The 27,569-nt window shown below is 36.0% G+C and overlaps 1 protein-coding gene across 1 annotated transcript in view; it reads left to right on the top strand.

Moving 5' to 3' along the window:
• Ltn1 (E3 ubiquitin-protein ligase listerin) overlaps positions 1 to 27,569 on the top strand; it is a 264,614-nt gene that overhangs the window by 199,541 nt on the left and 37,504 nt on the right. Inside the window, exons 21-24 of the mRNA XM_090378100.1 lie at positions 57 to 201; positions 9,768 to 9,984; positions 20,251 to 20,500; positions 26,932 to 27,000. Coding sequence (XP_090234226.1) covers positions 57 to 201; positions 9,768 to 9,984; positions 20,251 to 20,500; positions 26,932 to 27,000 — 681 coding nt within the window. The remainder of the gene's footprint in view (positions 1 to 56; positions 202 to 9,767; positions 9,985 to 20,250; positions 20,501 to 26,931; positions 27,001 to 27,569) is intronic.

Below are 27,569 nucleotides of genomic sequence, written 5' to 3'. Positions count from 1 at the left end.
TACATAAGCACTTTAAAAGAAAATTGTGTTTTACATATTTATCTTAAATATTTCAGTGACTTCTCTGCTGAAGATATGCCTTATGTAAACTTTATCAGTCAAGTAGCTTTGTTTCTCTCACATGTGGCACAAAGCTTCCTTAGCATTTTGGATGTAAAACACTGGGATTTCCTTTTGTGTTCTTTAGTTGGCTGGCTACAAGTAAGTTTTTTGATAAAACTGAGAAAATTCTGTTGTCAGAAAATTGTATTTTTTTTTTTTTTTTTTTATGATTTTGTTATGATAATATAATTGAATAAGTGATTAAGGTGATTAAATGCTATTACTCTTCAGTGCTTTGGACGTTAAATATCCAAAAAAACAAAAAAAGTTGCTAAAAGACCATCATTAGCAGCTTAAATATGTGACTTATAATGATGAATTTCTATTGCTGAACAAATGTTTATTAAAATATTCATAAATAAATATTTGTCACTTTGTATTTTATAGGTTTCTGACCTTATGAGTTCATTATCCTAAGCTATTTATTGTAACATACAGGGTTGTCGTACAGGCTCTTTCTGTGGAATAATACTAAAGAAAGAGCCAGTCTTGTTTTAAGACAAAAACTTGAAAATATCTAACAGAGTTATATATATTTAACATCAAGCCAGAAAACATTGTCCTTCACCATAGGCATTCACAAAATGCCTAATTTTCTTTCTTTTGTACATATATGCAATATATTCTTATAATTGTAAATATATGCTGTCATGGAAGAGATTGGGTAAATCACTGGGGGAAGGATGGAGAGAGAGAGAGAAGGGGAATAGCATTCCTAAAATAGATCATATTTCCCCCATCTTCAACGTTTTGTTCATTGGACTTTTATCTTTGTTGAAGATGGGTGAAATCTCATCAGAAGTGCTTTGATACAAGAATGATATCAAAATAGAATCATTACGTAGAACTTTTTAGGTTGGCCTCTCCAAGTTCTCATCTGAAATCATAGCATGTAGTGTCATCTGTGACAGTATACTGCTGGTTATGCCATGTCATTATCGTCATCAGCCATTTTCAATCCACTGCAGGATGAAGGCCTCTCCAGCAACTTTCCAATTCCTTCTGTTTTCAGCATTGGCCATCCATTTACTACCCAAAAACTCATGAATTTCATCTATCCATCTCCGCCTTTGTCTTCCAGGTTTTCTTTTAGCTCCTCTTGGGTACCATTCTGTTATTTTCTTAGTCCATCTGTCATCTATGACAGCTTGTCATCTTGTCCTGCCCAAGATGACATCTGTCATCTTGGGCAGGACGAGCTATGTGTCCTGCCCAAGACCATTTTAGTTCTTTAGTTTTGATAAGAATGTCCTTTACTTGAGTTTGCTGCCTAATCCATGTGTTTCTCTTCTTATCTAACAGTCTGATTCCCAGTATAATTCGTTCCATTCTTCGCTGTGTAGTTCTCAGCTTCTCTTCCATTCTTTTGGTGAGTGCCCAAGTTTCACTTCCATAAGTCATGGTGGGGAGTATACATTGATTCATTATTTTACGTTTCAGACAAACTTGGATATTGCTCTTCAGTATGTGACTATATTTCCTGAATGCTATCCATCCAAAATTTATTCTTCTCTTGACTTCCAGCCATTTATCATTATTACAGCTAATAACTTGTCCCAGATAAGTATATGACTCCACCTTTTCAATGACTGCTCCTTCAATCATTATTTCCATTTCCGTGGCATACTTGTTCGTCATTACTTTTGTTTTAGCCATATTCATCTTTAGTCCAAAATCCTTACTAACTGTGCATAACTGATTAAGATTTTCCTCTAATTCTTTGGGATCGTGGCTTATGACCACAATGTCATCTGCAAATCTTAAATGGTTTAGGTACTCTCCATTCACATTGACTCCTATCTGCGACCAGTCTAATCTTCTGAAAGCTTCCTCAAGGGCAGCAGTAAACAGCTTCGGAGATATTGTGTCTCCTTGTCGAACTCCTTTCTCGATTTTAAATTTCCTACTGTCTTTGTCTAGTCTAATAAAGGATGTAGCACTCTCATATATTTCTTCAAAATCATAATATATGGGGTATCTACTGCTCATCCCAGTGCCTGAAACATTGCCTTATGCTGTATGGAGTCAAATGCCTTTTCATAATCCACAAATGCCAGGCATAATGGTGTTTTATATTCATTTGCTTTCTCCATTAGCTGTGACATTACGTGAAGGTGATCCATAGTTGAGAATCCTGTCCTAAAGCCAGCTTGCTCTTTTGGTTGATTCTCATCAAGTATTTTTTCTAATCTGTTAGTAATGACCCTTGTGAACAACTTGTAGATATGGGATAACAAGCTAATTGGTCTATAATTTCCAATTTCTGATTTATCTCCTTTCTTATGCAGCAAAACTATGATTGCATTATTCCACTGCTTAGGCATCACACCTTTTCTAACGCATTTTGTGAAGAGCCGTGCCAGTTTTTGTGTTATGTCTCTTCTTCCCAATTTTAACAACTCTACAGTAACTTCATCTTCCCCCGGGGCTTTCCGATTCTTCATTTTCTTCAATGCATGTTCTACCTCATCAGGAAGAATATCAGGTATGTCGTATGTGTTGCTACTTTGCAATCCATCTTCCCCACTGCTGGTATCATTCCCTCGCTCCTTGTATAATTCTATATAGTAGTCTTCTGCTATTTGAATTATGCCTTCTCTGCTGTTTATAAGTACACCATCACTATTCTTCAGTTTCAGTATCATTTGTCTTTCTGTATTACTGCTCATGGCTGCTGATTTAAATCCTTTGTTTTCCCTTAATGCTTGTTCTACTTTTCTTATGTTAAATCTTCTTATGTCCTCTCTGAGTCTCTTTCTAATGGCTTTGCATAACTCAGTATACTCAATTTTCTCCCTGTCAGTGTTTTTCTTGCTCTTCATTTATCGTCTTCAGTTCATCATGACAAGTGTTTCTTGACTAATTTTTTCTTCTTTGGATTTCTTTTTCCCTATAGGTTTCTTGGGCTTTATCACTTTCAGAAAGTTGTAATATTTCTCGTCAATATCTTGGTCCTGAGCAGTCTGCAGAAGCTCAAACTTGTTCTTAAGTTCCAGTACATACTGCTTTTTCTCCTCCTCTGTTATCCCAAAGACCTTTGTATTATTTACTCGAGTCAGTTTTTTCCTTTCCTACATCTATATCAAGTGTACATCTTACCATTCTGTGATCACTTCCAACATTTACCTTATTCAGGACGGTAACATCATTCACAATATATCTTCTGTTAGTGAGGATGAAGTCAATTTCATTAGTTGTTAATCGATTTGGACTCTTCCATGTCCACTTTCTGTTCACCCTTTTCTTGAAAAAAGTGTTCTTTACTGACAGTCCTTGAGATTCTGCAAATTCCACAAGTCTTTCACCTCTTTTATTTCTTTCACCAATTCCAAAATTTCCTATAGTTCCTCTTTCGGCGTTGTTTTGCCTTGTGTCACTTATTTAATATTAATAGTGGCAAATAATGCAAGAAAACAAGCTTATACAGCATCAGCCTTGCTCTATTAATGCTTATACAGCATTAATAGAGCAAGCTTATCTGCGAAAATATCTAAACCTCCAAAGCACTTACTAATTCTTTCGCAAATATACATGGGCTCAGTTCTAATCTCAACAATGTCCATTTCCACTTAGTCTGCCAAACCCCATGTACTTTTTCTGACAGAATCTCAGTTATCGGTTGATTCAACTACTGCTCATCTCAGATGCACAAGTTATTCGCTGTATGATTCCTTTCGCCTCAAAGGTGGTACTTGTGCATAGGTCCATTCTGATATTCCCTGTCAGAGACTTGGCAATTTGGAATCTCCTCTCTTTGACCTTCTCTGGCTTAAAATCTCTCTACCTCATTGTGTCAAATTCATCTGTTGTCTTTACTGTTCTCCCAACTCCACTAATCACTTGGAGCTCTTTGACTTCCTCTCTTGCGCCTCTGTAACCAGGTGGGAAGGAGCAGCAGTGCGTAGCACACGCTTCTTGATTAGACCGGAGTTCGAGCCCATCACCACCAAATATGGAGGATGCAGAAAGGTCAGGGAATGACCACCGCATATCCCGGAGCAATATGGCCTTAGTTGCTAATGCTCCTAAAACCAAAATAACAACAACAACAACTTCCTCTCTTTGCAACTTGACTTTCTCCAGTCCAACTTTCCTAACAGTGAGGTAATTTTCCTTGGTGATTTTAATGTTCACAACTCCAGCTGGCTTCCATTTTCTAGTCACACTGACCCAGCTGGTCAAGATTCTGAGGCTTTTGCAATTACTAATGCCTTGCACAGATTGTTCATTTACCTACAAGAATACCGGACAATCCTAATCATACAGCCAATACGCTTGATCTTTTTCTCACAAACAACCCTTCTAAGTACACGGTCGAAGTGAGAGGTCCTTTAGGCACTTCAGATCACAACTTGGTGATTGTATCTTCGGAACCTTTATCTCATGGCTATTCCCAACCTTGTGTTGTTTGGCATTACAAGAATGCAAAATGGGATGACCTGCGAGACTTCTTTTCTTCTTTTCCTTTTTCAGATTACTGTTTCAAAACGTCTGATGTCAACGTTTGCTCAGATTGTGTCAGTGAAATTATTCTTGCAGGAATGGAATCCTTTATCCCACACTCCACTTTAAAATCTCGTCCTTTATCTAAACCTTGGTTTTCCAATAAATGTGCTAAGGCTGTTCAAGAGAAGAATGTTGCATATCGTAATTGGCTTGTTTCTAATTCTCCAGTTTCATTTTCTGCGTACACCAAAGCTCCCAACAATTGTAAAGCAGTTATTAATCAGTCCAAACTAGAGTTTGAAAAGGCTAAGAGTAGAAAACTTGCTTCTTGCCCTAATGGTAGCCGAGCATTCTGGTCTCTTGCCAAAGCTATTGGCCGCAACTTTTGCCCATCTCTGCTCCCACCTCTGTCCAAACCAGATGGTTCTGTTGTCACTTCAGCCAAGGATAAAGCTGACCTGCTAGCATCCCATTTTTCTTCCAACTCATGTATTAATGATCTTGGTAAAACACCTCCCACCATTCCCAACACGCTCCATTCAATGCCTCCTGTGGTGTTCCATCAAAAGGATGTCAGAAGGATTTTGACGAAACTTGATGCTAAGAAAGCTCCAGGTCCCGATGGTATTTCTCCATTTCTTCTCAAAACCTGTGCTCCTGAACTTACTCCTATTCTTTGCCGCCTTTTTTCACTTCCTTATTCCAAAGGTGCTTTTCCTTCTGCTTGGAAATTTGCTCTTTTCCAGCCAGTTCCTAAAAAGGGTGACAAATCCCTCCCATCCAATTATCGTCCCATTGCAATTACTTCTACTCTTTCTAAAGTAATGGAGAAATAAATTAACTGCCAACTCTTAAACTACCTAGAAACCTTCCGTCTGATCAACGATCGCCAGTATGGATTCCATCAGTGTCGATCCACTGGTGATATTCTGGCTTATGTTACCCATTTATGGACTAATTCAATGGAAAGGTTCGGTGAAACCCAAGTAGTTGCTCTTGACATCTCAAAGGCTTTCGATCGTGTTTGGCATAAAGGTCTTCTAAACAAGCTTCCATCTTATGGTTTGGCAACTGTTTTTTAGTAATTGGTTATCCAGTTTTCTCTCTGATCACTCACTGAGGGTGATGGTAGATGGCTCTCTGTCTTCTAACTTCTCCACTAATGCCGGTGTCCCCAAGGTTCAGTTCTTTCTCCCACTCTTTTCCCTCTTGTATATTAATGACCTTCTTCCATTGACTGGAAATCCTATCCATAGTTTTGCCGATGATAGCACATTGCATTCCATTTTCCATTTTGAGAAACCTTGTCCTGCTCAATCAGCTTCAACTTCTCGAAAATCTGCTACCAATTCCTTAAATGCCGATCTTCAGGTAATTCTCCAGTGGGGCAAAGACAACTTAGTTGATTTCAACCCTTCTAAAACTCAGTGTTGTCTTATATCTCGCAAAAAGGATTCTTCTGCTCCTATGCTTATCTTTAGTGACACTCTGATTTCTAGGCAAAATGATATATCTCTTTTTTGGGATTACCCTGACTTCTAATCTCTCTTGGCACAAGCACATTACAAATATTGCTTCCTCTGCATCTAAAAAACTTGGTTTTCTCTTTCATTCTCAGCGTTACTTTTCTTCCAAACAGCTGCTCAGTCTGTATAAATTGCAAATCTGCCTAGCTATTTAATATTGTTCCCACATCTGGGGTGGTATCCCCAAAACCTCTCTCAGGCTTCTTGATTCCATTCAGAAGAGGGCAGTTAGGTTAATTAATGATTCATCTCTAACAGAGTCTCTCCACTCGCTGTCTCATAGATGTACTGTTTCTGCTGCATGCCTCTTCTACAGATACTTCCATGGGCACTGTTCTTCTGAATTGGCTTCTATAATTCCTGCTCTCTCTTTCAAAATAGTCCGAACACGTGCCGCCACCAGCCAACATCCATTTACTGTACAAATTCAAACTCACAGAACCAACATTTCATCTTCCTCATTTATTCATTCAACTGCTGTTTTCTGGAACAACCTTCCTTCATACGTATTTCCTGAAAATTACAGTCTACAGAAGATCAAGTCCAATGTCAACAAATATCTTCTTTCGTCTTCTCAATCTCCAACCCAAGCACGGTACTAAGTACTGTAGGTTCTAATACCTCTCGTGTTTGGGGTTTACATTGTTCCACCATACGTAAGTTTGGTGGGATTTGAGTCCCATTGGAGACTGGAGGAATTCTTAAGCTCCTCTTAAACTGGTGTTGTTATTAACTGATCTCAGTTAACTATAATACCATAGGGAGCAGGGTCCCCTCTGAGTTATTCCAGTTTTTCATCTTGCAGAACAAGTTGGTCTCTGAGTGTACAATCTGCACAGACATAATACACACAATGCAATATATGGCCTTAGATTCTAATTCACTGTATAATTAATAACAATAATGGCATATACTCTCTTCCCAAGGAATTGGTCAATGTACCAAACAAGATGCACATCACTTTCTGTTACTCAAAATACAAGAGATGCCTACAAATCTTAAAAATGCAAAATGTTATTTTGATTGTATAATAATTCTTAGCAATATCAGGAATTCCAACTTAAGTTATTCTAAGTTTTTAATCCTTTAGTAGGCATGTGTCAAAAAAAAAAAAAAAAAAGTCAACATGGCTAGACCCATCTCGGTGTACAGATTTCACCAGATCAAATTTTTTAGTGTAAATGGCAAGAAAATAGTTGAAAATGATAAATATTTGAAATAGTTAAACTTAAAAAAAATATTCTTAATTCTAACACTGTATTGCATTAAGTTAAAAAAATCCCTCATTAAAAATAAGCCTTGCTATCCAAGAAAAAAAAAACTTGACACTTCAGATCAACATGATCTCAAAGTAGACAAAATCTAAGGGAGCCAAAATCTTAGTGGAAAATTAATATGGGTACAGTAGTGTGACATTACTTTTTCTTCCAAAGTGAAGACTTTAAGAAATTTTTATGACTATACTTTTTCAATTAAAATATGATTAATTGTATAGATGAGAGGCAAACACCATACTTAAGGAATACTAAAATTTACACTTTTTTGAAAATTTGCACACAGTTCACAAGTTTTTCTGTTAGCTACCATACACCAAAGTTTCTGTGTGAAGTTAACCCACTTGAGGTGCACACATGCCCATTAAGATATTCTTTTCCACGCAAAAATGTGGGTAGGTAATTACTCACTTCTTTATTGTGTAATACACAATAAAGATCACATCTAGTATCATATGAACTGATGTTCTATGACCAAAGTCGATTCATGAAGGGGCCTCTCCCCTCCAAACCAGCCATATGACCAAATAAACTTTCATGGAGTACCATTTGTTTGCAAAATTCAAATTCCAGAATGTCTATGAAAAATGCAAAAATGAACATTTTTCATTCATGCATTAAGAACATTTTGTATTCATGCACTGTGTTGACTGCAAAATGCTCATGTATAAAGCAAAACTGCTCCTTCCCCACCTTCCAATCCAAGACAAACTGCATATATTTTTACATTTCAACACACATCTTAATTTTTACTAAATCATGAAATCGTTTATGATTAATAAACAACAATTAGAATCAACAATTGCATCGAATTGTTGCAATTACTGGTACTATGCATTTTATTTCCTTGTATCAACTTCATTTCACTTGTACCTCAACAGCACTTTATATATTTCATAATTCTTCACTACTGTTTATGGGATCTTTTATTAAATACATCTGAAACGCTTTCCTAGCAATATCAGTTTCTTAATTCAACCATTCAGTAGCAGTCCACCATGAATTCTTGAACAGAGAAGAGCATGTTTGTGTAGCTTGATGAAATTACGAATGTAGGCATGTTTTGATGCCTGTATTCATAATTTTTTCTCGTGTATACAAGCCGTGGATACAAATTCACTTCTCGGCAGACCAAATTCTCTATACTCTAATGCAGCATCTCTCAAACTGTTCTGTGAGATGTGAACAAGTGTTCCATGAAAAATCGTAATTAATAATAAATTAAAAAAATAAAATTTGCAAATTTGTAGTGTACACCACTTTTGTATCATTTTAACATTATAAAATTTTTTGTCGGTTATTAATATACTGGCATAGACCGACAAAAGGCTGCGAACAATCGCAGCCTTTTGTCGGTTATTAATATACTGGCATAATCAAATAGATCGTGGAATGCTTTATTTTGGCAGGCTTTTGCATAGAGAAGTATGTGTAGAGGTAATGACATTACAAAAAAGTAGCAATGTAGTGATCTAATATGCCATTCATATGCAATTTAGCCTAGAGTTACGTGGGTTGAAGAAGAGAAGGACTAATAAGAAAAGAAGGAAGCGAACCAATATCATAACTAAACTCACTTCCTTGTATAAATTTTTTTGATAATTATTAGTATTTTGAAATATTATTATTAAAATATGTGACCATGGATTTTTGGTTGAAAAAAGGAACTTTAAAATGAGAAGCAATACTTCTAGTATTGCAACTGTGGTCGATGAAAATGAACACAATATTGTCACACTTCAAAGTGAGGATGAACAATCGCAGCCTTTTGTTCCCCAAAAATCTGAAGTGAAAAAACAGGAACCAACTAATAAAAGACCCAAAACGAAAGTATAACGACAGTTATTTGAATTTCGGCTTTGCATATGTTGGAAATGAAGATGCTCCTGATGCACAGTGCGTCATATGTAACAAAATATTAGCAAACAATTCTTTGGCTCCTGCTAAACTTGTGTTTCATAAGTGTTCCATGAATATGTTGAGAGATGAAAAGTGTTCCGTGACTCAAAGTTTGGGAAACGCTGCTCTAATTGCTGTATCTCCATATAATAATTCTTTATTCCATTGGCAATAGCTATCATCTTATTTTTTCTAAAGCAGTTTCCCAACCTTCCAGTTTCTTGTATCCCATATTTGAACAAAACCAAGAAGGGCAAGAGCTCTACATAAGACTTATTTCCTTGTGTTTTTGGTTTACTATGATATGTTGCAATTCTCTCAAAGTATTGATTTCCTCTTGTGTGTGTGGGGGGGGGGGTAATCACCTGTGGCGCTAAGGCAGCCTTAATCTAAAACTTATTATTTCATTTGTATTTTAATAACTATATTTTTTATATTTAGTTTCCATAAATATATGAAAGATAATGATAATAGATAGCCATTTACATAATTGCATTTATCTGGTAATTTCATTTTTCAGGGATGCAAAAAAACTAAACAACATATAGCAAGCACAATTCCTATAGTCAGCTTAGCCTGTAATGCCTTTCAGTTGCTTAAGATTGTAACTGATCACTTTGAAAACACTGAATTGGTGAAGAGTAATGTTATTTTCCCCAACATCGTTACAGAATGGCAAGAGCTTTATAATGAGGAAATATATTCCATTATAGTTCCATTGTTCATCTTATATTCAGGTAGGGCATATAAAATAATCTGTTCTAGAACTGTTTTATTTTGTTAGGAAGTAAGACATTAATTCTACACTAATAAATTAGAACCTCTCTCTGAACTTAAAAATTATAGCTAATACCATGTTGCCATTTCAAAATTATAAAAATTTACACTGAACAACTTTGTTACTGCTGTTTGCACAGGTGATATGAAAAAAGTCCAGCTATTTTTCATAACATATGTGTTCATCTATGTAGAACTACAAAAATAAACCATAGCAATGTGTGTTTAAATCCTGAAAAGGCGGTGAAAGTCTGAATTTGTTGGCCACTCAGTTTTTGGGTAGAAACCAGTTTTAGATCGGCAGACCAGATCTGGCTACACCTTTCACATTGTTTTTCATTAACCTCTTCCCAGATGTGAATAGCAGTTCAGTATTTGAAATTACTGAAGGTTTAACAGTCGTAAACACTGTTCTTGAATATTAAATGGTTTTTGGAAACCTTGAGATTAAAACTCCTGTGAGGTCCAGGGCTGATAAGCTAAATAAATGTGGAGAATAACATACCCATGTTATTCTCCAGTGTGTAAATCAGGTAATTTGGGTGCATTCAGCTAATAAAACTCTGTTCTCATTTTTGCAGAAATTCCGTGCCTACTTAATAATAATATAATACCAAGAATTTTAAACCTTTTAGGAAGGAATTTAATGATATTGCGGGACTTCTGTAGAGTGAGTTTCTCTCGTGGAATTTGAGAATTTTGTAAAAAAAAATAATCTGTGTACATAAATGCTTTAAATATTTATTTCTTATTTTGATTCATCCAACATTAGGGAGAAATTAATATCAAAAAATTTATTGAAAAAAAAAAAAAAAAAAAAAACGTTCAAAATTACCATTTGACTACTTGAAATCAGGATGCTCTGTTCCCTTTTTGAAGATTGTCTTTTTCTCAGTTTGCTGTTTTTGTCATGTATATCATTGTTACATATTTTTTGATGTTGTAATATCCTCTCCAACTATTTATGTATCACTTGATTCAGTTTTATCAACTTTGGACTTGGAAGCCAAAGAGCCGACCGGGCTAGCCGGGTGAGTAACGTGCCTGCCTGGCAACCCAAAGGTCGCGGGTTCGAATCCTGCCTCGGGCTTGGATCAGAGTACTGCAAAAACCTTGGGAGGTGCACTATGGCCACAGAAGCCGATGCGCCAAAAACTAACTAAAAACAAAAAAAAAAAAAAAAAAAAAACAGAAAGCCAAAGAATTTCATCAATTTCAGCTTGTATAATCCCTATTTGTGAAATGAAGTAAATAGATGTGCATATTTTTTGTGCTTACATTATTACATCTGTTGTGAACTATGTTCCTTGAAAATGTAAATAACAGATAATAACATGTACTTGAATAGTTTAACATGTTTGCTGCAGGAACACAAACTTGCATCAAAACTAACTGCAATTTTTGTGCTTCAACACAAATATGCATCCATTCAATTGCAGTCAATAAATGGGCACTGCAAAAGGAAAAGCACATGAAGTGAATAGCTGAGTGACATCAGCACACTATGGCTGGGATTTGCATAGCATCAATCATGCTGTCTAGAGAGTGCTATAAAAGCTGTATACATACTATGTGCTTTGCTTATATTTGCAGCAAATGTGTAAAAGAAATTCTTTACATATATGCATATAATTTAGTTTAGTATTTTCCACAAGGAAGAAAGGCGAAATTTTTGCAGATTATACTTGCTGAATTTTAATTTTTTAGTTTGTGAAAAACAAAACTTCATCCTTAGTATGTGTCTACTGATAAAATTTAGTACAAAAAGTGTTTTCTAGTAAAACTTTTCCCTAAAGGGTTGTTATAATGGATCTACAGCCAGGAACAGCAGGACTGAAAAGGAACAGGAATAGACAGTACGTTGAAAAGACTGATAACATTTAATCAGCTCTTTATATGTCATCTAATACTAAAACAGCCTTCTGTTCAAGTGTTGTAAGATTCTGAATTTCATTCAAATGCATCTGTTGATGTTAAAAAAATAAAAAAAAAAAACAAAAATCTAGTGTTACTTGAAGTGATGGTTCTTCATAGATGAAAACCATTTACTAAAAAGTAGTTCCTGTTTGTTCCATCACCTGAAGGCAAAGTAAAGAACCCTCGCAAATGTAAGTGGTAGCAAATGTGTAAAAGAAATTCTTTACATATATGCATATAATCCATTATACTAGGTTTTTGTTTCTAAGCATTTTCCGAAATCAACCCCTCACAGTTGTACAAACGAGTGAGGAATTACATGAAAAACATGCAGGAAGCAAATCACAGGGTGCCAAAATTTGCTTTTATAATTGTAAATTTTTGTTATTTAAATCAATCACAGCAGTTAACAACAAACGCCAAATTGTTAAAATATTCTTATCAATAATAAGGAAATATTTTTATCATTTAATAAAATTATATTTGAAGTAATTTGGAGTGAAAGTAATATAAATGGTGAAGAACTTTTCTGAAGATTGAAAATTATTCAAAGTATTAAAGATCAGCATTCTGGTATAAAAAGACTGAACACTAATATGTGAACGTAATTTACTAAATGCAGAATATAGTACTGCAAATTGCATTGTAAATTGATGATATCTCCAAAGGAATCTCCCCGAGGCCAAAGGTGCCTTCGTAATTAACCTCAATGCTTCAATACACTCCTTGGTGGTTTCCCTCAAAACTACCAGGTATATGCCATCAACTCCAGGAGCCTTACTTGCCTTTAAGCTCAAAAGTTTTTCTAATAAACAATCATCTGTAATTACAAAATCACTAATTTCATATGGTTCCGTCTAACTCACATGGCCTCTTCTCAGCACGAAAGATCTTTTGTCAGTAAAGACTGATGCAAAGTATCTATTCAATTCATCCACAACAGCAGAAGGGTTATCTAAGAATTTCCCATGCACAGTACACAAGGGTCTGATCTGGTTAGCTTTCATCTTTGTTGTGCTCAAATACATGAAAAATTCCTTGTCTCCATTCTTTGCTCTCTTAGCCAATGCTTTCTTATATGCAGCTTTGTCCTCTCTAACCTTTTTTTGTGGTGTTATTACAGATCAACTTGTACCTGTCGTAGGCTTCAGTACTTTTCATTGCTCTGTAACTATCCCATCCTATCTTTTTCTGCTGTATTTGACCGGCCAATTCCACAGTCATTCATTTTGGAATCCTCCTCCTGCAATATTTTCTTAATGGTTTGTATGCATTCATGGTTTCTGTGGTCTTTGCTTTAAAACTATTCCATAATTCAAACATATTTGCCCTCACTTGGCAATACACCCATTTAATAGATACCATATAGTGCCTTAAACTGTCAAGGTTCCCTCTTCTGAAGTTAAAATCTATGCCTTTACTATTAACTACTGCAACATCTTTCTTCACCTTCCAACTGATGACTGCGTGATCACTACTCACAATGATTCCTGTACTTTAAACCTTGTGATGTCATCTGATTCATTAGTAATGATGAGGTCAAGAATATTCTCACCCCTAGTACTTTCTCTAACATGCAACATGCTGGTACAAATAATATAGTTTATTTAAAAAAATTTTCCCATGGTGAGTTCCCCTCCCACTTATTCCAATAAATCTGGGGCAGATTAAAGTTACCCATAATGAGACATTCACACTTGCTTGCCCATTCCATCTGCATGTAGAAACTCTCGTCATTAGCATTAGCAGAGGCATACAATTCAAGAAAGCAAGCTTATGCAGCATTAGCCAAAAAAAAAAAAAAAAAAAACCCTCCATTTGTTCCAAATGCCTGTCCAGCTCAGCCTTAAATTTATTTAGGCTATCAACTTCCAATACTCTTCTGGACAATCTTCTGGTCTGTAGATTACTCCCACTCTCATTATACCTTTGCTTCCAACTAACTTGCACCACACAGATTCTATGCTGGAAAATGTAACTTCAGACTCAGCAAAAGCTCTTTTCGTGCTCGGGCTGCTTTCAATAAGAAGCATGACCCCTGACTTTACTGTAGACACAGTTAAGACTAAGTAATCTTCTAATAGTTTACTACCCTGACACACCCCTTGAAGTCATTTAGGTTTGTATCCCAAGATCGATCTTTCCCCCTCATTTATTTGAAACTCTGCTACCTTCAGAACATCTTATCAACATCGGCAGTTATGACAACAAACAGGAATTCTTGAGGTGTGTGCAAGCATTACTTTCATCAGATAAATGCATATCTAAATTACCCTTCTCCCCTCCCTAACTAGCAGTTTCCCTGAACCCAGTATCATTGAAGATACCTTAAGATATCTTCAGTGATATTGACAAAAATCCTTGCACCACCTTTGTTCAAATCAATACCATCTCTACAAAATAGATTCCTTCTACCTACAAGTGCAGGCCATGCTGTTAAAAATTTCCCCCTAGAGTCTGGCAGATTCCCTCAAGTCTTAAGTTAATCTGTAAGTAATCTGCAAGGCTTTCAGCATTTAATCCCTTCTATCTTGCCTGAGCATAATTGCAGACACGCACACACATTCTGATCCAACTTGTGGCATTTTTACATCATAGTCTTATATTTATCCAACAGATGGTCAGGTCTTGTACATTTAATATCATTATTCCCCACATGAATAATAATTCTCTCTGTATCCCCCTTAAAATCTGACAATCTGTTGGTAACATCATCAGTTGTTGTTCCTGACAAACATACTCTGGTTCTGGACCACCTATCTTTATTACAAAAAAGTTACCCATTTCCCTGATAGTAGAGTCTCACAATGAAACTAGATCAAACTTTGACCAGCACACTCTGCACTCGACTATACTCTTCTGGGTCCCGAATCGGGGGGGGGGGTGATCACTTGGCAGGTCATGAGATACTTCCATCACTACTGGGAACCCATCAGTGATACTTGCATCACTGATGGGTTCCCAGTTACATTTCTTTCTAGGGCAAGCAGCATTCGTTTCTTCAGTGACTCAAATTCTTCTCGTAATGCACCAGGTTCTAATTTGAGATCAGTACACTCCTTACATTGGTTGAAAAGAAGAGAATCATTAGTTGAGGCTAGGTCTATCAACTAGACATTGTTTGTATAGCCAGTAGCTACACAAACAATGAAGTTGACTCACACCAGAAATGCCCAAAGGCATTTCCATCTCAAGTCCCAATGTCCTTGGGCTTTGTATTGTAAGTGGATCTTGTAGCAACCATTATTTAAGTAAAATTTAAACTTTACAAAACTCGAAATTTAAATTAATATATTACAGAATTTATGTTAACAAAATATTGCACCACCTAAAGAAGTTAAATTTAAGCTACTGAATGAAAGTTAAAGTTCCAGTTAAGATATCAATAACAAGAGCCATCTGAATATTAAGCTGTAGCTTTTCAAATACTTTACAATTTTAAACTTGTAATATACTGCAGAATTTAAATTAACAGTATTACAGAAATTATACTGCTGACAAAACTTTTAACCACTAGTGAAATTAAATTTAAGATATCCAACAAAAGTTGCAAAGTTAAAAGAATAAAAACAGTTTTTCTAAGTTTACATAAATTCCCTTGCTCTCCACAGGATTAAGATCAGTTGCAATTGTTACGCTAGTTCAAAGAATCTTTTGATACAGTATACAGTAATCTATTTTTTGTGCCATTTTATCTGAGCTGATATCTTTTTCGGAACTTGTCTTTAAATTAATTTAAAGTTTGTTTACATTAAATCTCATTTAGTAGTGTTATGGTTACAAAACTTAAACTGAAAATTATACAAGAGGCTGATAGGATTGAACTTAGCAAAACGGACATCGCAAAGTAATACATCTACAATACTGAAAAACCGAAAAAAAAACTTGAACTGCGTGACAATGGAGCAGTGATAAAAAAAAAAAAAAAAAACACAGGAAACGAATTCCTGGTTCAAAACACGAGGAACTTGAAACAAAACATTTTGAGTGGTACCAACGAATGCGTGCATCTAATTTGCCAGTATCAGGTTCGATTTTGCAAGAAAAGGCAAATTATCTGGCTCAGCAACTTCAAATGCAGCAGTGGCTGGCTCCAAAGATTTAATGATAGAAATAACTTGGTTTCATGAAATGTTTGTGGGAAGGCTGGATTAGTCAACAAGGAAAAAGCTGCAGACTGGATGTGATCTGTATGGTCCATTCTTGAAAAATATGAGGCAAAGGATATTTTTAATCTTTGATGAGACAGGTTTATTTTATAATTTGTTGCCAAAGAAAAAATTTGTTTGAGGAGTCTTGTCATGGTGGAAAATTAAGTAAACAAAGACTCACTATTCTGTTATGCTGCAATTCAAATGGCAATACAAAGCTGTACCCACTGGTGATTGGTAAATTTTCCAAGCCAAGATGTTTTAAAGAAGTTAACCAACTTCCCTCTGATTATGTGGCCAATAGAAGTGCTTGGCTTACGGTCAAAACTTTTCAGTCTTGGTTATCAAAAGTGGACAGAAGAATGGTTTCAGAAAAAAGGAACATTTTGATGATTCTAGATCGTTGTACAGCCCATTCTGCCGAGTTGACAAATATACAACTGTTGTTTTTAACCTCCCATTACCATCTGCAGCAGAGTGGTCAGGAGCGGGAGTGCAGTAGCACATGCTCTTTGAGTAGACTGGGGATCAAGCCCCTGACTGCTAAGTACGGTTGATCTGCCAACACGCACTGGACCAGCATGGCAGATTACAATCCATTTCCCTCAACATGAATTGTTGAGGAGGCTTCCATCCTGCAGTGGGGGATAATGGCTGCACTTTACCCCCCCCCCTTTTTTTTCACCAGTTTTATGCAGCCACTGGATTAGGGCATTATTTATAACCACAAGGAGGAGCATATAGAGCCACCTGATAAGGTACTTGATCCTCAGGCGCCTCCGTAGCCAGGTGGGCAGGAGCAGCAGTGCGTAGCACACGCTTCTTGATTAGACCGGAGTTCGAGCCCATGCCCACCAAATATGGAGGGTGTGGAAAGGTCAGGGAATGACCACCGCATATCCCCGGAGCAATATGGCCTTTAGAATGTCTTGGATGCTATCCGTAATCTTATTGCTTGGGACAGTATTTGCATCAAGTGTAATAATCAACTGCTTCAGAAAGAGTGGCTTTAGAGAGAATATCATCGAAAAACATGGTTCAACAGACCAATGTAATAACAACATTGAGGAATGGGAGAATTTGAAGGGGCTATGGATTTTGTTGGCAAATTTGAAGAGTTTGTGAAGGTATATGTAGTTTCTACCACAGCAATGCAACAAACACCAGAAGAGCTGCTAAGCACCAAGCAAAATGATGATGCATTTTGTTAACAGCGAAAGTGAAGAAAGACACACACACACACACACACACACACACACACACACACACACACACACACACACACACACACACTACCATCTAAAAAATATGCCCAAAATGCATTGAGCATAATGGAGAATGTGTTGGCCTGCAGTCACATTGATAAAGAAACAACTATTGCATTTTATAATGTCTGTGCTGTAGTTAAAAATGCATATAGGACACAAACTGTGCAAACAACATTGGATTCTTTTTTTTTTTAAATTAGGTTACTTTATCAAAAAGTTAATGGAATTTAGGTCTCCTTTTATATTAAGATTAATTCTTTTACTGTGATATTAAAATATTGTATACAGGGTGATTCACTACCAGTGCGACAAACTTGCAGGAGGTGTAGGGGGCACAAAGACGAATCGGAATCACATAGCATTGCAGGGTCCGAAATGCCTTCGTCATGCGGTAGAGGACGTTGAACGGGAGGTCGCGTGAACAGCGATCCCGCTGGAAGTCAGCATTTGCGAACCGGTTCCCGAGGCAGTAGGATGGACGAGTATTCAAACGTTGAACTGGCCGACATGCACCTCGTGTATGGAGCTGCGGGCTGTAACGGGCGCACCGCTCTGTGCTTGTACCAGGAACGTTTCCTGCACAGGCGTGCTCCTCATCATACAATTTTCGCACGTGTGCACAGAAGGTTACGTGAGACTGGTTGTTTCATGAGAGGTACCATGAATCGAGAGCGAACAATAAGGAGATGCCAGACAATGAGGAGAATGTCCTACGTCTTGCAGAAGGCAATCCGAGTACGAGTACTCGAGCGATAGGCCAACGATTGGGTATTTTCCAATCCACTGTATGGAGGATACTGTCAACAAATCAAATGAGTTCATACCATCTGCAACACGTCCAATCATTGGAGCCTGTGGATTATCCACTTCAGAGGACTTTTGCTACTTGGTTTCTTCAACAGAAATGGTTCGCAAATGCTGACTTCCAGCGGGATCGCTGTTCACACGACCTCCCCGTTCAACGTCTTCTACCGCATGATGAAGGCATTTCGGAACCTGCAATGCTATGATTCCGATTCGTCTGTGTGCCCCCTACACCTCCTGCAAGTTTGTCGCACTGGTAGTTAATCACCCTGTATATATCAAAATATATACTGTACAATATTTTCATTTCTATTAATTGCTTTTCTCTTAGTTTACTTACAAATAAAATAAAATCTTTAAAAAGTGTGTTAATTCAACTGTATTGTTAGACAAGGCTTTTATTTTTATTATTTTTTATTTTAATTATTTTATTGTATTAATTTAAATTAATTTATTTTTTTATTTATTTCTGATATTATTATTATTTATTATTATTATTATTAGATATATAGCATGTGCCAAAAAAATAAAAAAATAAATAAAGGTAAAATTTTGACACTTTGGGGGACCTCGTTACTACATACCTTGTAATTACAAAATGTGAAAATTTAGGTCCCTTGAATTTTGAACGAGATTCTACTGTACATTAGTGGCTTCATTGTCGGCTTAGTCAAATTTTCTTCACACCTTCAGCAAAATTTGAGGACTAACTCCTCTGAAACTACTTGTGCCATGCTATGATCCAGAGGAACCATCTGATTTCAACACAGTTTGATCCACTTTTACAGTGCCTAATTCAAGTCAGTTGTCTCGGATTATCATAGTGTTTTCCTGTTATCTAGAAATGGCATGTTACTATTAGTATAAGTCTATTCTTCTTGTTTTTTGAGGTCATAGAATGTTTATGTTCTGACACAGTACTCTATAACTTCTTTACTGAGGTTCCATCCATTTTGATGATGTAATGATGTAATGCAGGAAAGCAAGCTTATACAGCATCGGCCAAAAAAAAAAATAAAAAACTTCCCACATCACTGTCCATCCCTTCCAGTAGTTTGTCAAGTTCTTCCTTGAATTTATTCAAACTATTGACATCCACAATAACAGAAGTTTGTTCGAACAATCAGCCATCCACTAGTTGAAAGAAAATTTTGAGGAAGCAATTTTCTTTATACTTAAAGAAAATTGCTTCCTCTTCATTCTCCCTAAATTTGCAAAAATGTGGCCTTTGTGACATTTTGGAGTATAGAGCAAGTAAATGGATTGTAATAAAGTTCATTAGCAATATGCACAAACTATAGCTACAGAAGAGCATACACTGTACACACAAGATGGGGAAAACATGCAAGAAACCAGTACCATACATGCATAGTAGTGAGCCAAAAAAAATCATTGAAAAGGCACTAAGTTTTAACTATGAACACTCTAATAATTTGGAAAAAATTTACATTTTCAAAAATAGCCAGATTTCAGACCTTCCTAGATTTTGAAATGCTGGATAAGAGATCCTATGCTTTTATTTAAAAGGGGGTTGATTTTAAGGTTGATCATATTTACTCAACTATTTTCACACATTGAAATGTAGATGTATTCTAGTATATAGTTATATTCACAAGCATTGCACACATCAGAAAGAACACGCAGAAAGTCAGATGTTACATAAGTATTTAAAGCATAAGAGGGTAAAAAAATAATAATTCTGTTTTCTCATCACAAGGGAATAATATAAATAATTAAATTACTTGCGTTGTAATGCAAAAATGTGCTATGACCTTCCATTGATAGTTCTGTTCCAGTAAAGAGATAAAGTTGAGGACAGTAAATTTGGACCATTCGTAAATATAATAAACAGTATATAAACATTGCCATCAATATCTTTGATTATTTTCACATAAAAATAACTTATTGAGTAGTGTAATGCTTTTTTTTTTTTATTATTATTTTTGGGGAATAAAGATGCCATTGTGTAGTATTATGGATTATCTATGTTCAGAATAGCAACATTTTTTAATGCTAAATAATTGGAATTGTAATCACTGTATTTATTTATTGACTTATTATTTTTTTTTTTATTCTGTTCTATTAGAACATGTCAAGAATAAATGTGGAACAACTCTGGCAGAAAAGCATCTTTTGGAAAAGATAGCTGTGGTGATTGTGAATATTCCAGTGGATTACATTATGACTTGTGAACTACCCCTGAAGTTGGATAATAACAATCAAATAGACAGCTTAAAACTGTCTGATCATTTAAACTCCTTGTTAAACTATCTTGTACCATTGCTATCGACCAACTTAAAAGCAATACAACTTGGAGCCCATACACTTCTCATGAAGTAAATATAAAGAAAAGTAGTAGTTTCTATTAAAAATTCTAAGAAACAGTTAATAGATTTAGCAGTAAAAGGTATTATTAATTAACTGATACAGCACACTTTTAGTGATAAACAATTAGTCATTAAATGTATAATGAAGTATAAAACTGAAAAAGATCAGACTTACATTACTAGATATTTTTGTTAGCTGTAAGAAGTATATCATGCAAAAACCAGATCTAATTTAATTTAAAAGAGCCTGATATTATTCATTTACAAATTGTTTTTTTTTTTTTTTTTTTATGAAACCCCCAAACACGAAAGGTATCAAAACCTATAGTACTTGGTACCGTGCATGGGTTGAAGGAGAAGTATGGGGGGAGGGGGGATGCCGGAAACTTTGCTCTAGAGACTAAACATGGGTTTTACCACTTCAAGCCTCCAATAAGCAAAGTGGTGGTATTTCACCGGTTGATGAAAGTCATACCGTGGTTATACTGCATGCAAAATGGTATGCATTTACTTGTGTTTTAAGTGAGAAAAACTTAATAGCACACCCAAAATGCTTAACTGTCTCAAAGTTTCTGTGTATTTTTGAGCTTTATAACCTGCCTGTGAATGTCTGCAGAAAGCTAGTTGAGTTTTTTTGTGTGCTGAACAGCAAATAAGGAGAGCCATATTGCCGTCATTGCTACATAAAGGTTCCCTATAATGATCCTTTTGGCTACACAATGTTTAGTTTACTATCACTATCCTTTCATGCTGTATGCAATAAGTCTGATTTGATTCCTATCAGGGCAAGAGCACTTTTTATGGGCATTTTTTCCACACCATAACTGAGTTGGTCTTGAGCAAGAGTCATGTGGCTTTTTCTCTCAGAAACTCTGGTTTCTTATCAACTGTAAAAAAAAAAAAAAAAAAAAAAAATCAATTTTTTGAAATGTGGACATATTGAAGAACAATGAGAATATCATGGAAAATGAACTAAGGAGCAAAGACTTTAAATCTGCAAATGGTAAGATACTAAACATATTAAATAGAAGGAAAATAATTTATGTTGGACACACCTGATGAGAAAAAAGGACATACAAAAATATTAATGGAAGGAAAAAATAAAAAATAGATGGCAAAGGAGGAAGATGACTGCCCAGACAAGTATGAATAGGGCACATGGAGTAATGGACTAGGCTTGAGTACAAAGAAAGATTGGCTGAAAAGAGAGAAGAATGGAGAACCCTGGCAGCTAACTTAACGGAAGGAGATGAGAGTAGATCAATTATACAGCTGGATAAACCATAAATGCTTATGCAGTATGCAACATACAGGTAAGAGAATCATTTCAGAGGGTAACGTGTATGGCTGCTTTGTATAGAATTAATCAGGAACAATTTCAATCTTATATATATATATATATATATATATTCATTTCTTGAATTCCCTGTTATTTTACTGCAAATGAAATAAAATGGCACTAACCGTTCCAGACTAAAAAGATACTATTGAAGAAGGCCACTTGGATGGTTTTAGTTAGTGTTTCAGTTTTATACCAGTGCATTTTTTTTTTTTTTTTTTTAATTTTGTTTTCGACAGCAGCATATTAGACAGGCAACAAGGGGGAGTAATAACCTTGATTTGATTATTGGCAGTGATTATTCATGCATTAAGAATCTGCAGATAAAAGAAGCACTTGGTGGTAGTGATCACAGTATATTGATTGGGAATTACTTAAAGTTGTAACTACCATCAAGGATAAAGGGAGGGGTTTTTGCTTTCATAAAGGTGGTTACAGTGATCTCAGACAGTTTTTAAATTCTATACAGTGGACCATCAGCAAATTCTAAATGGAAAGTGTTCAAGGAATTAATCATAGAAGCTACTAGACTTTTCATGCCAACTTTCATACCCTCTTCAAGGTATAGGTCTAAATGAATGTCAGGTGAACTGATGAAACTCGTGGCAGAGAAGTACATGGGATGCATATAAATTATCGGGCAACCCAGAAGCCTATGATAGATATAAACTAGTCTGTAATCAAATCACAAAATCAGTCAGGCAAGCGCAGGCAGATTATGAGAAATCTTTGGCAAAGGAAAACAGCAAACACTTTTTTAGTTATGTAAACATTAAAAGGAAGGGGATGAATCAAATTGGTCCACTCGATATCGGTGATTTGAACGTTGATGATCCTGCTCAGTTTGGTGACAAACTGAATGAGTATTTTGCATCTATATTCACACATGAGGAATTCTTCTGCCTTTATATTTCAACATTCTGAGTTAGAGTACCAACAACAGGAATATCTATTTTTCTTCTTATTTTGCCTTCTGATGTTAAAAATTACCATATGACTGCCTTTGCTTACAGCACATCACATTTAGACAAAATCTCTAAATAATATGAAAAGATATTTTTATGTAGTGTGTATATATACAGACAACCCCCGTATAACACAGTACTTCTACAACATGGTTTCACTCTACTGATAAATTGCTGCAATCCTCGCGCAACACAGTACTTATATAACATGGTTTCGCTCTAATACAGTTAGAATTTGCAAACCTTGCATAAAAAAAAAAATATATATATATATATATATATATTAGGGTCTCCCTTAAATGATTACATATACGCATTTATGTATTATATCTGTAAATTGCGTGTGTTGTCTGGTTGATTTGCCTTTTTTTTCTGGACGAAAAACCCCAGTTTCTTGGGGGAAAAAACATTGCTATCTACGCCTCAGCCACGGAGTGAAAAAAGCCCGTTAAAGTTCCTTACGTCACAGACGGGATTTGAACCCAGGTCTTTTCCACCTGGTGTGGGGAGGACGGTGACGATACCACTGTGCTACATGCACAGATGAAACCTTGCATAACGGTATTTTTGAGCTTTTGTGTGGGGAAAACCCTGCTATTATGTTGGATGTAATTTTTCAACATTTCCACTCTTTTTTAATCCCTGCTGTTGACTCGCTAGTAAAAAAAAAAAAAAAAAAAAAAAAAATTATTGCAAGATCCCTGTATTTTATTTTGTTGGGAAATCCTCGTGTTATGTTCTGTGCTATTGAACTTGTGGAAAAAATCTAGATTTCAAAGTTTCATTATTGTTGGGTAGCACGCCAAGCCATCCAAATGATTTAAATCACCCAAACGTTGAAGTTATGTTTCTACCACCACAGTTGTACTAGGTTAATACAACTTCTTTCATTCTGCCATTTAATTTATCCACCTTTCAAATTAATTACATCAGATAGTTCATTACAATGGAGTTTGGAAAAAATTGATTCCGAATTTGTTGAAGTAATGGAGGCATAGAAACATTTCTCAATTGTGGACTGTATCAGAATCGTAGCTTTATCACTCAAAGAAGTAAATCGTCAATGTTAAATACATGTGGAAAAATGTATGGCCAGAGTCAGTTCATTCAGGAAATAAGGTTGAACTGGCAGAAAATGGAATCGGTGCGATAGTAGAACTTGCTAAGTTGGTAGGAGGGGACGGTTTTGATGATATGACTACTGAAGCGCCCCCGTGGGTAGCACAGTTGATAGAATCGCCCTACTCCCCGCACCAGGTGGAAAAGACCTGAGTTTGAATCCTGTTGATGATGGAAGGAATTTTTATGGGCCTTTTTCACAACATGGCTGAGTTAGTCGGGCTTGGGTGAGGGTAGCGTGGTTTTTTCTCGCAGAAACTTGGGTTTTTCATCCAGCAAAACAGAAAATCAACCTCAGGACACACGCAATTTATAGACAATATACGCAGAGCAACATGGCCTTAGTTGCCAATGCCCCTAAAAAGATATGATTACTGAAGACGTTGAAAAATTACTGTTATAAAAATAAGCTGCCAAAGCAGATTTGGTGGAAATGACATTGGAGGTAAAACCAAATCAATTCAGAAGATTGATAGTGCAGGCGAAAATTCTAAACTTCCAGATTTTACACTAAAAGCATACGGGAAGGCATAAAATTAGCTGAGCAATTAAAATCTTATTTTTTGAATGCAGATTCTTGAATGAAAGGACCCAAAGTTCAAAAGGGAGCTTCAAAAATGCTTAGTTCCATAAGATGAAATTCACAAAGATTTATCAAGCAAAAGCAAACAAAACCAGATTACTGAATTTTTAAAGAGAGCAGAAGATACATGAAATCTAGAATGGTGTATTTTTGTTAGCTTTTGGAACATAACCCTTTTTGTACTTTTTCTTAGTCCCGTATAACACGGTTTCGCACAACACGACATTTTATAGGAACCTAACTACCATGTTGTACGACAGTTACCTGTACAGGGTGATTCACTACCAGTGCGACAAACTTGCAGGAGGTGTAGGGGGCACAAAGACGAATCGGAATCACATAGCATTGCAGGGTCCGAATTGCCTTCGTCATGTGGTAGAGGACGTTGAACGGGAGGTCGCGTGAACAGCGATCCCACTGGAAGTCAGCATTTGCGAACCGGTTCCCGAGGCAGTAGGATGGACGAGTATTCAAACGTTGAACTGGCCGACATGCACCTCACGTATGGAGCTACGAACTGTAACGGGCGCGCCGCTCTGCATTTGTACCAGGAACGTTTCCTGCACAGGCGTGCTCCTCATCATACGATTTTCGCACATGTGCACAGAAGGTTATGTGAGACTGGTTGTTTCATGAGAGGTACCATGAATTGAGAGCAAACAATGAGGAGAATGTCCTAAGTCTCGCAGAAGGCAATCCGAGTACGAGTACTCGAGCGATAGGCTAACGATTGGGTATTTCCCAATCCACTGTATGGAGGATACTGTCAACAAACCAAATGAGTTCATACCATCTGCAACGCGTCCAATCATTGGAGCCTGCGGATTATCCACTCCGGAGGACTTTTGCTACTTGGTTTCTTCAACAGAAACGGTTTGCAAATGCTGACTTCCAGCGGGATCGCTGTTCACGCGACCTCCCGTTCAACGTCCTCTATTGCATGACGAAGGCATTTCGGACCCTGCAATACTATGTGATTCCGATTCGTCTTTGTGCACCCTACACCTGCTTCAAGTTTGTCGCACTGGTAGTGAATCACCCTGTGTATATATATATATTTTTTTTTTTTTTTTTTTTTTTTTTAATTTTTTATTATTTTTTTTTAAACCAAACTCATTATTTCTTTAACAATAATTGTTTTTATTTAAAAAAAAAAAAATCTCCTTGGCAGTTTACCACTTATCCCATCTGTATTCCAAATTTTTTTATACTTTGCTTACAAAATTCTGCTGGTTGCTATTGGCACCATCATTTGATTGCTTCCTTCACTTCACTTTACTATGGAATCAACATCCTTGCAGTTCATTTTTCAGCTTCTAAAAATGCAAATTTTTAAGGAAAAAGGTCCAGATTATATGGAAGATGCCCAATCACTTCCCAATGATTTCTGGATGATGGTTGCCATATTCTGCTGAACCATGGAAGGGAGGAAATCAACTTTGAGGATTTGCATGTAATTTTGTGAGCTGACTGTTTTACTTCTATACATAAAATGGCACAGCAGAAGTGCCTGTGATTCAATGACCTACATATAATCTTTCCAGGGCTTTCAAAAGCTGAAATTTCTTTAGTAATGGCAATGACTGATGTTTTTCTCCCTTTATAGTAACAAATTGTCAATTTTAAAGACATCTTCAGATTCGGCTGGTGTGCATCACTCTCTGCACCAGACTTGGTGTGTCATGGCCTAAGAAGTTTCCAGTGTGTCATAAGGCAACCAAAATACCATATTGTTCATTAGAAGGATTAGTACTAATCCCTAAATTTACACCCATAACAGTGCATAATTTAAATTTAGACAGTTGAAATATTATTTTTATTAGACTCATGTGTTTCCCATAAATTCAGTTATGTAGGAGAGAAGTTGGTTATTTGAAAAATAAAAAGTAGTTGTTGCAAATCATGGGTTTTTAGTGTTTGAATATTTTATCTAATTAACCATTTATGCACTACTCTCTTGATGTATCAGTATGGAAAGTTACCAGTGACATTACCACCTTGGCATGACAATGAAAGAGGGATATATTTTCTGAGTAGGGAATAGTGCTTTAACAAACGTGTACAGAAATAATGTTCTAGCATGACTAATAATAGTGTACAATATTGTAAAACCCTGTGTTTTTTCTGACTTGCAACTGTCAGTTGGCCGCACAAACACTTTTGCAGTTGATATGCCAAGAGGGTAATGTAGTAACAGCCCATCCTAGGTAAAAAAAATTCAAACACTTCAGATTGAAAACCTGTGATTTGTAACAATTTTTTTCCTCTTTTGCTTTTTGGTATTTTATCAATTGACCAACTTCTCTTATAGAAGTGGACTTAGATGAGCCCACTTCCATTCTTTATTGCCTAATGAAAGCATGCTATCTTGTTCATATAAATTCAGGAATAATAAAATAATTTCTCTCTCAGTTATATCTTTTTTAATTTTTAGAATTATGCCTAAACTACCAGAACAAGTACCAGTTCAAGAAATTACCGAAGGTCAAAATGAAATATCAAGGTCAGTCAAATATAAAGGGCTTTTCCAATAAAGGTAGTAGAATATATTCAGCTTGTTTAAACTTTCTGTTCATTTTTCATTTCAAAATTAGTTTAAGATTAAATGACAAAACCATTTGTTTTAAGTAAAAGTAACCTATTTTGTGTTCAAAAGTTCTTGTCATGTAGGCAAGAACAAGAAATGACTATGATGAATGCTGGATTTAAAAGAGAGGCGAAATGTATTTGTAATGAGTCAAACATTCCTAAAACACTGGAAAATGATAGAACTCTACAGAACTTAAATAATTTAGTGATTAAATTGTTATTGTTATTGGTAGGAGGGCTTAAAGACAGGATGATTGTGAAAATATACATTCTGCAATTTGAGACCATTACACTTGTACGTTTGAAATAAAACCTTCCGAGGCATGGCATGAGCTTGCATAACAGAGTTGTTAACTGCTTTGATGACTGAATGTTTGCTCATATTTCTTTATATAGCATTTGTCAATACAGCACTTGCAATAATAAATCTCTCTCTCTCTTGCAAATTCTGTAGACCACTTGCATTGGCTTTTCATATGTTTA

Source organism: Mastigoproctus giganteus, chromosome 7 (assembly GCF_048544385.1).
Source record: "Mastigoproctus giganteus isolate SK-2022 chromosome 7, ASM4854438v1, whole genome shotgun sequence".
Taxonomy (NCBI): Eukaryota; Metazoa; Arthropoda; class Arachnida; order Uropygi; family Thelyphonidae; genus Mastigoproctus; species Mastigoproctus giganteus.
The sequence above is the reverse complement of the archived record's forward strand: the minus strand, read 5'-3'. Positions and strand labels throughout refer to the sequence as shown.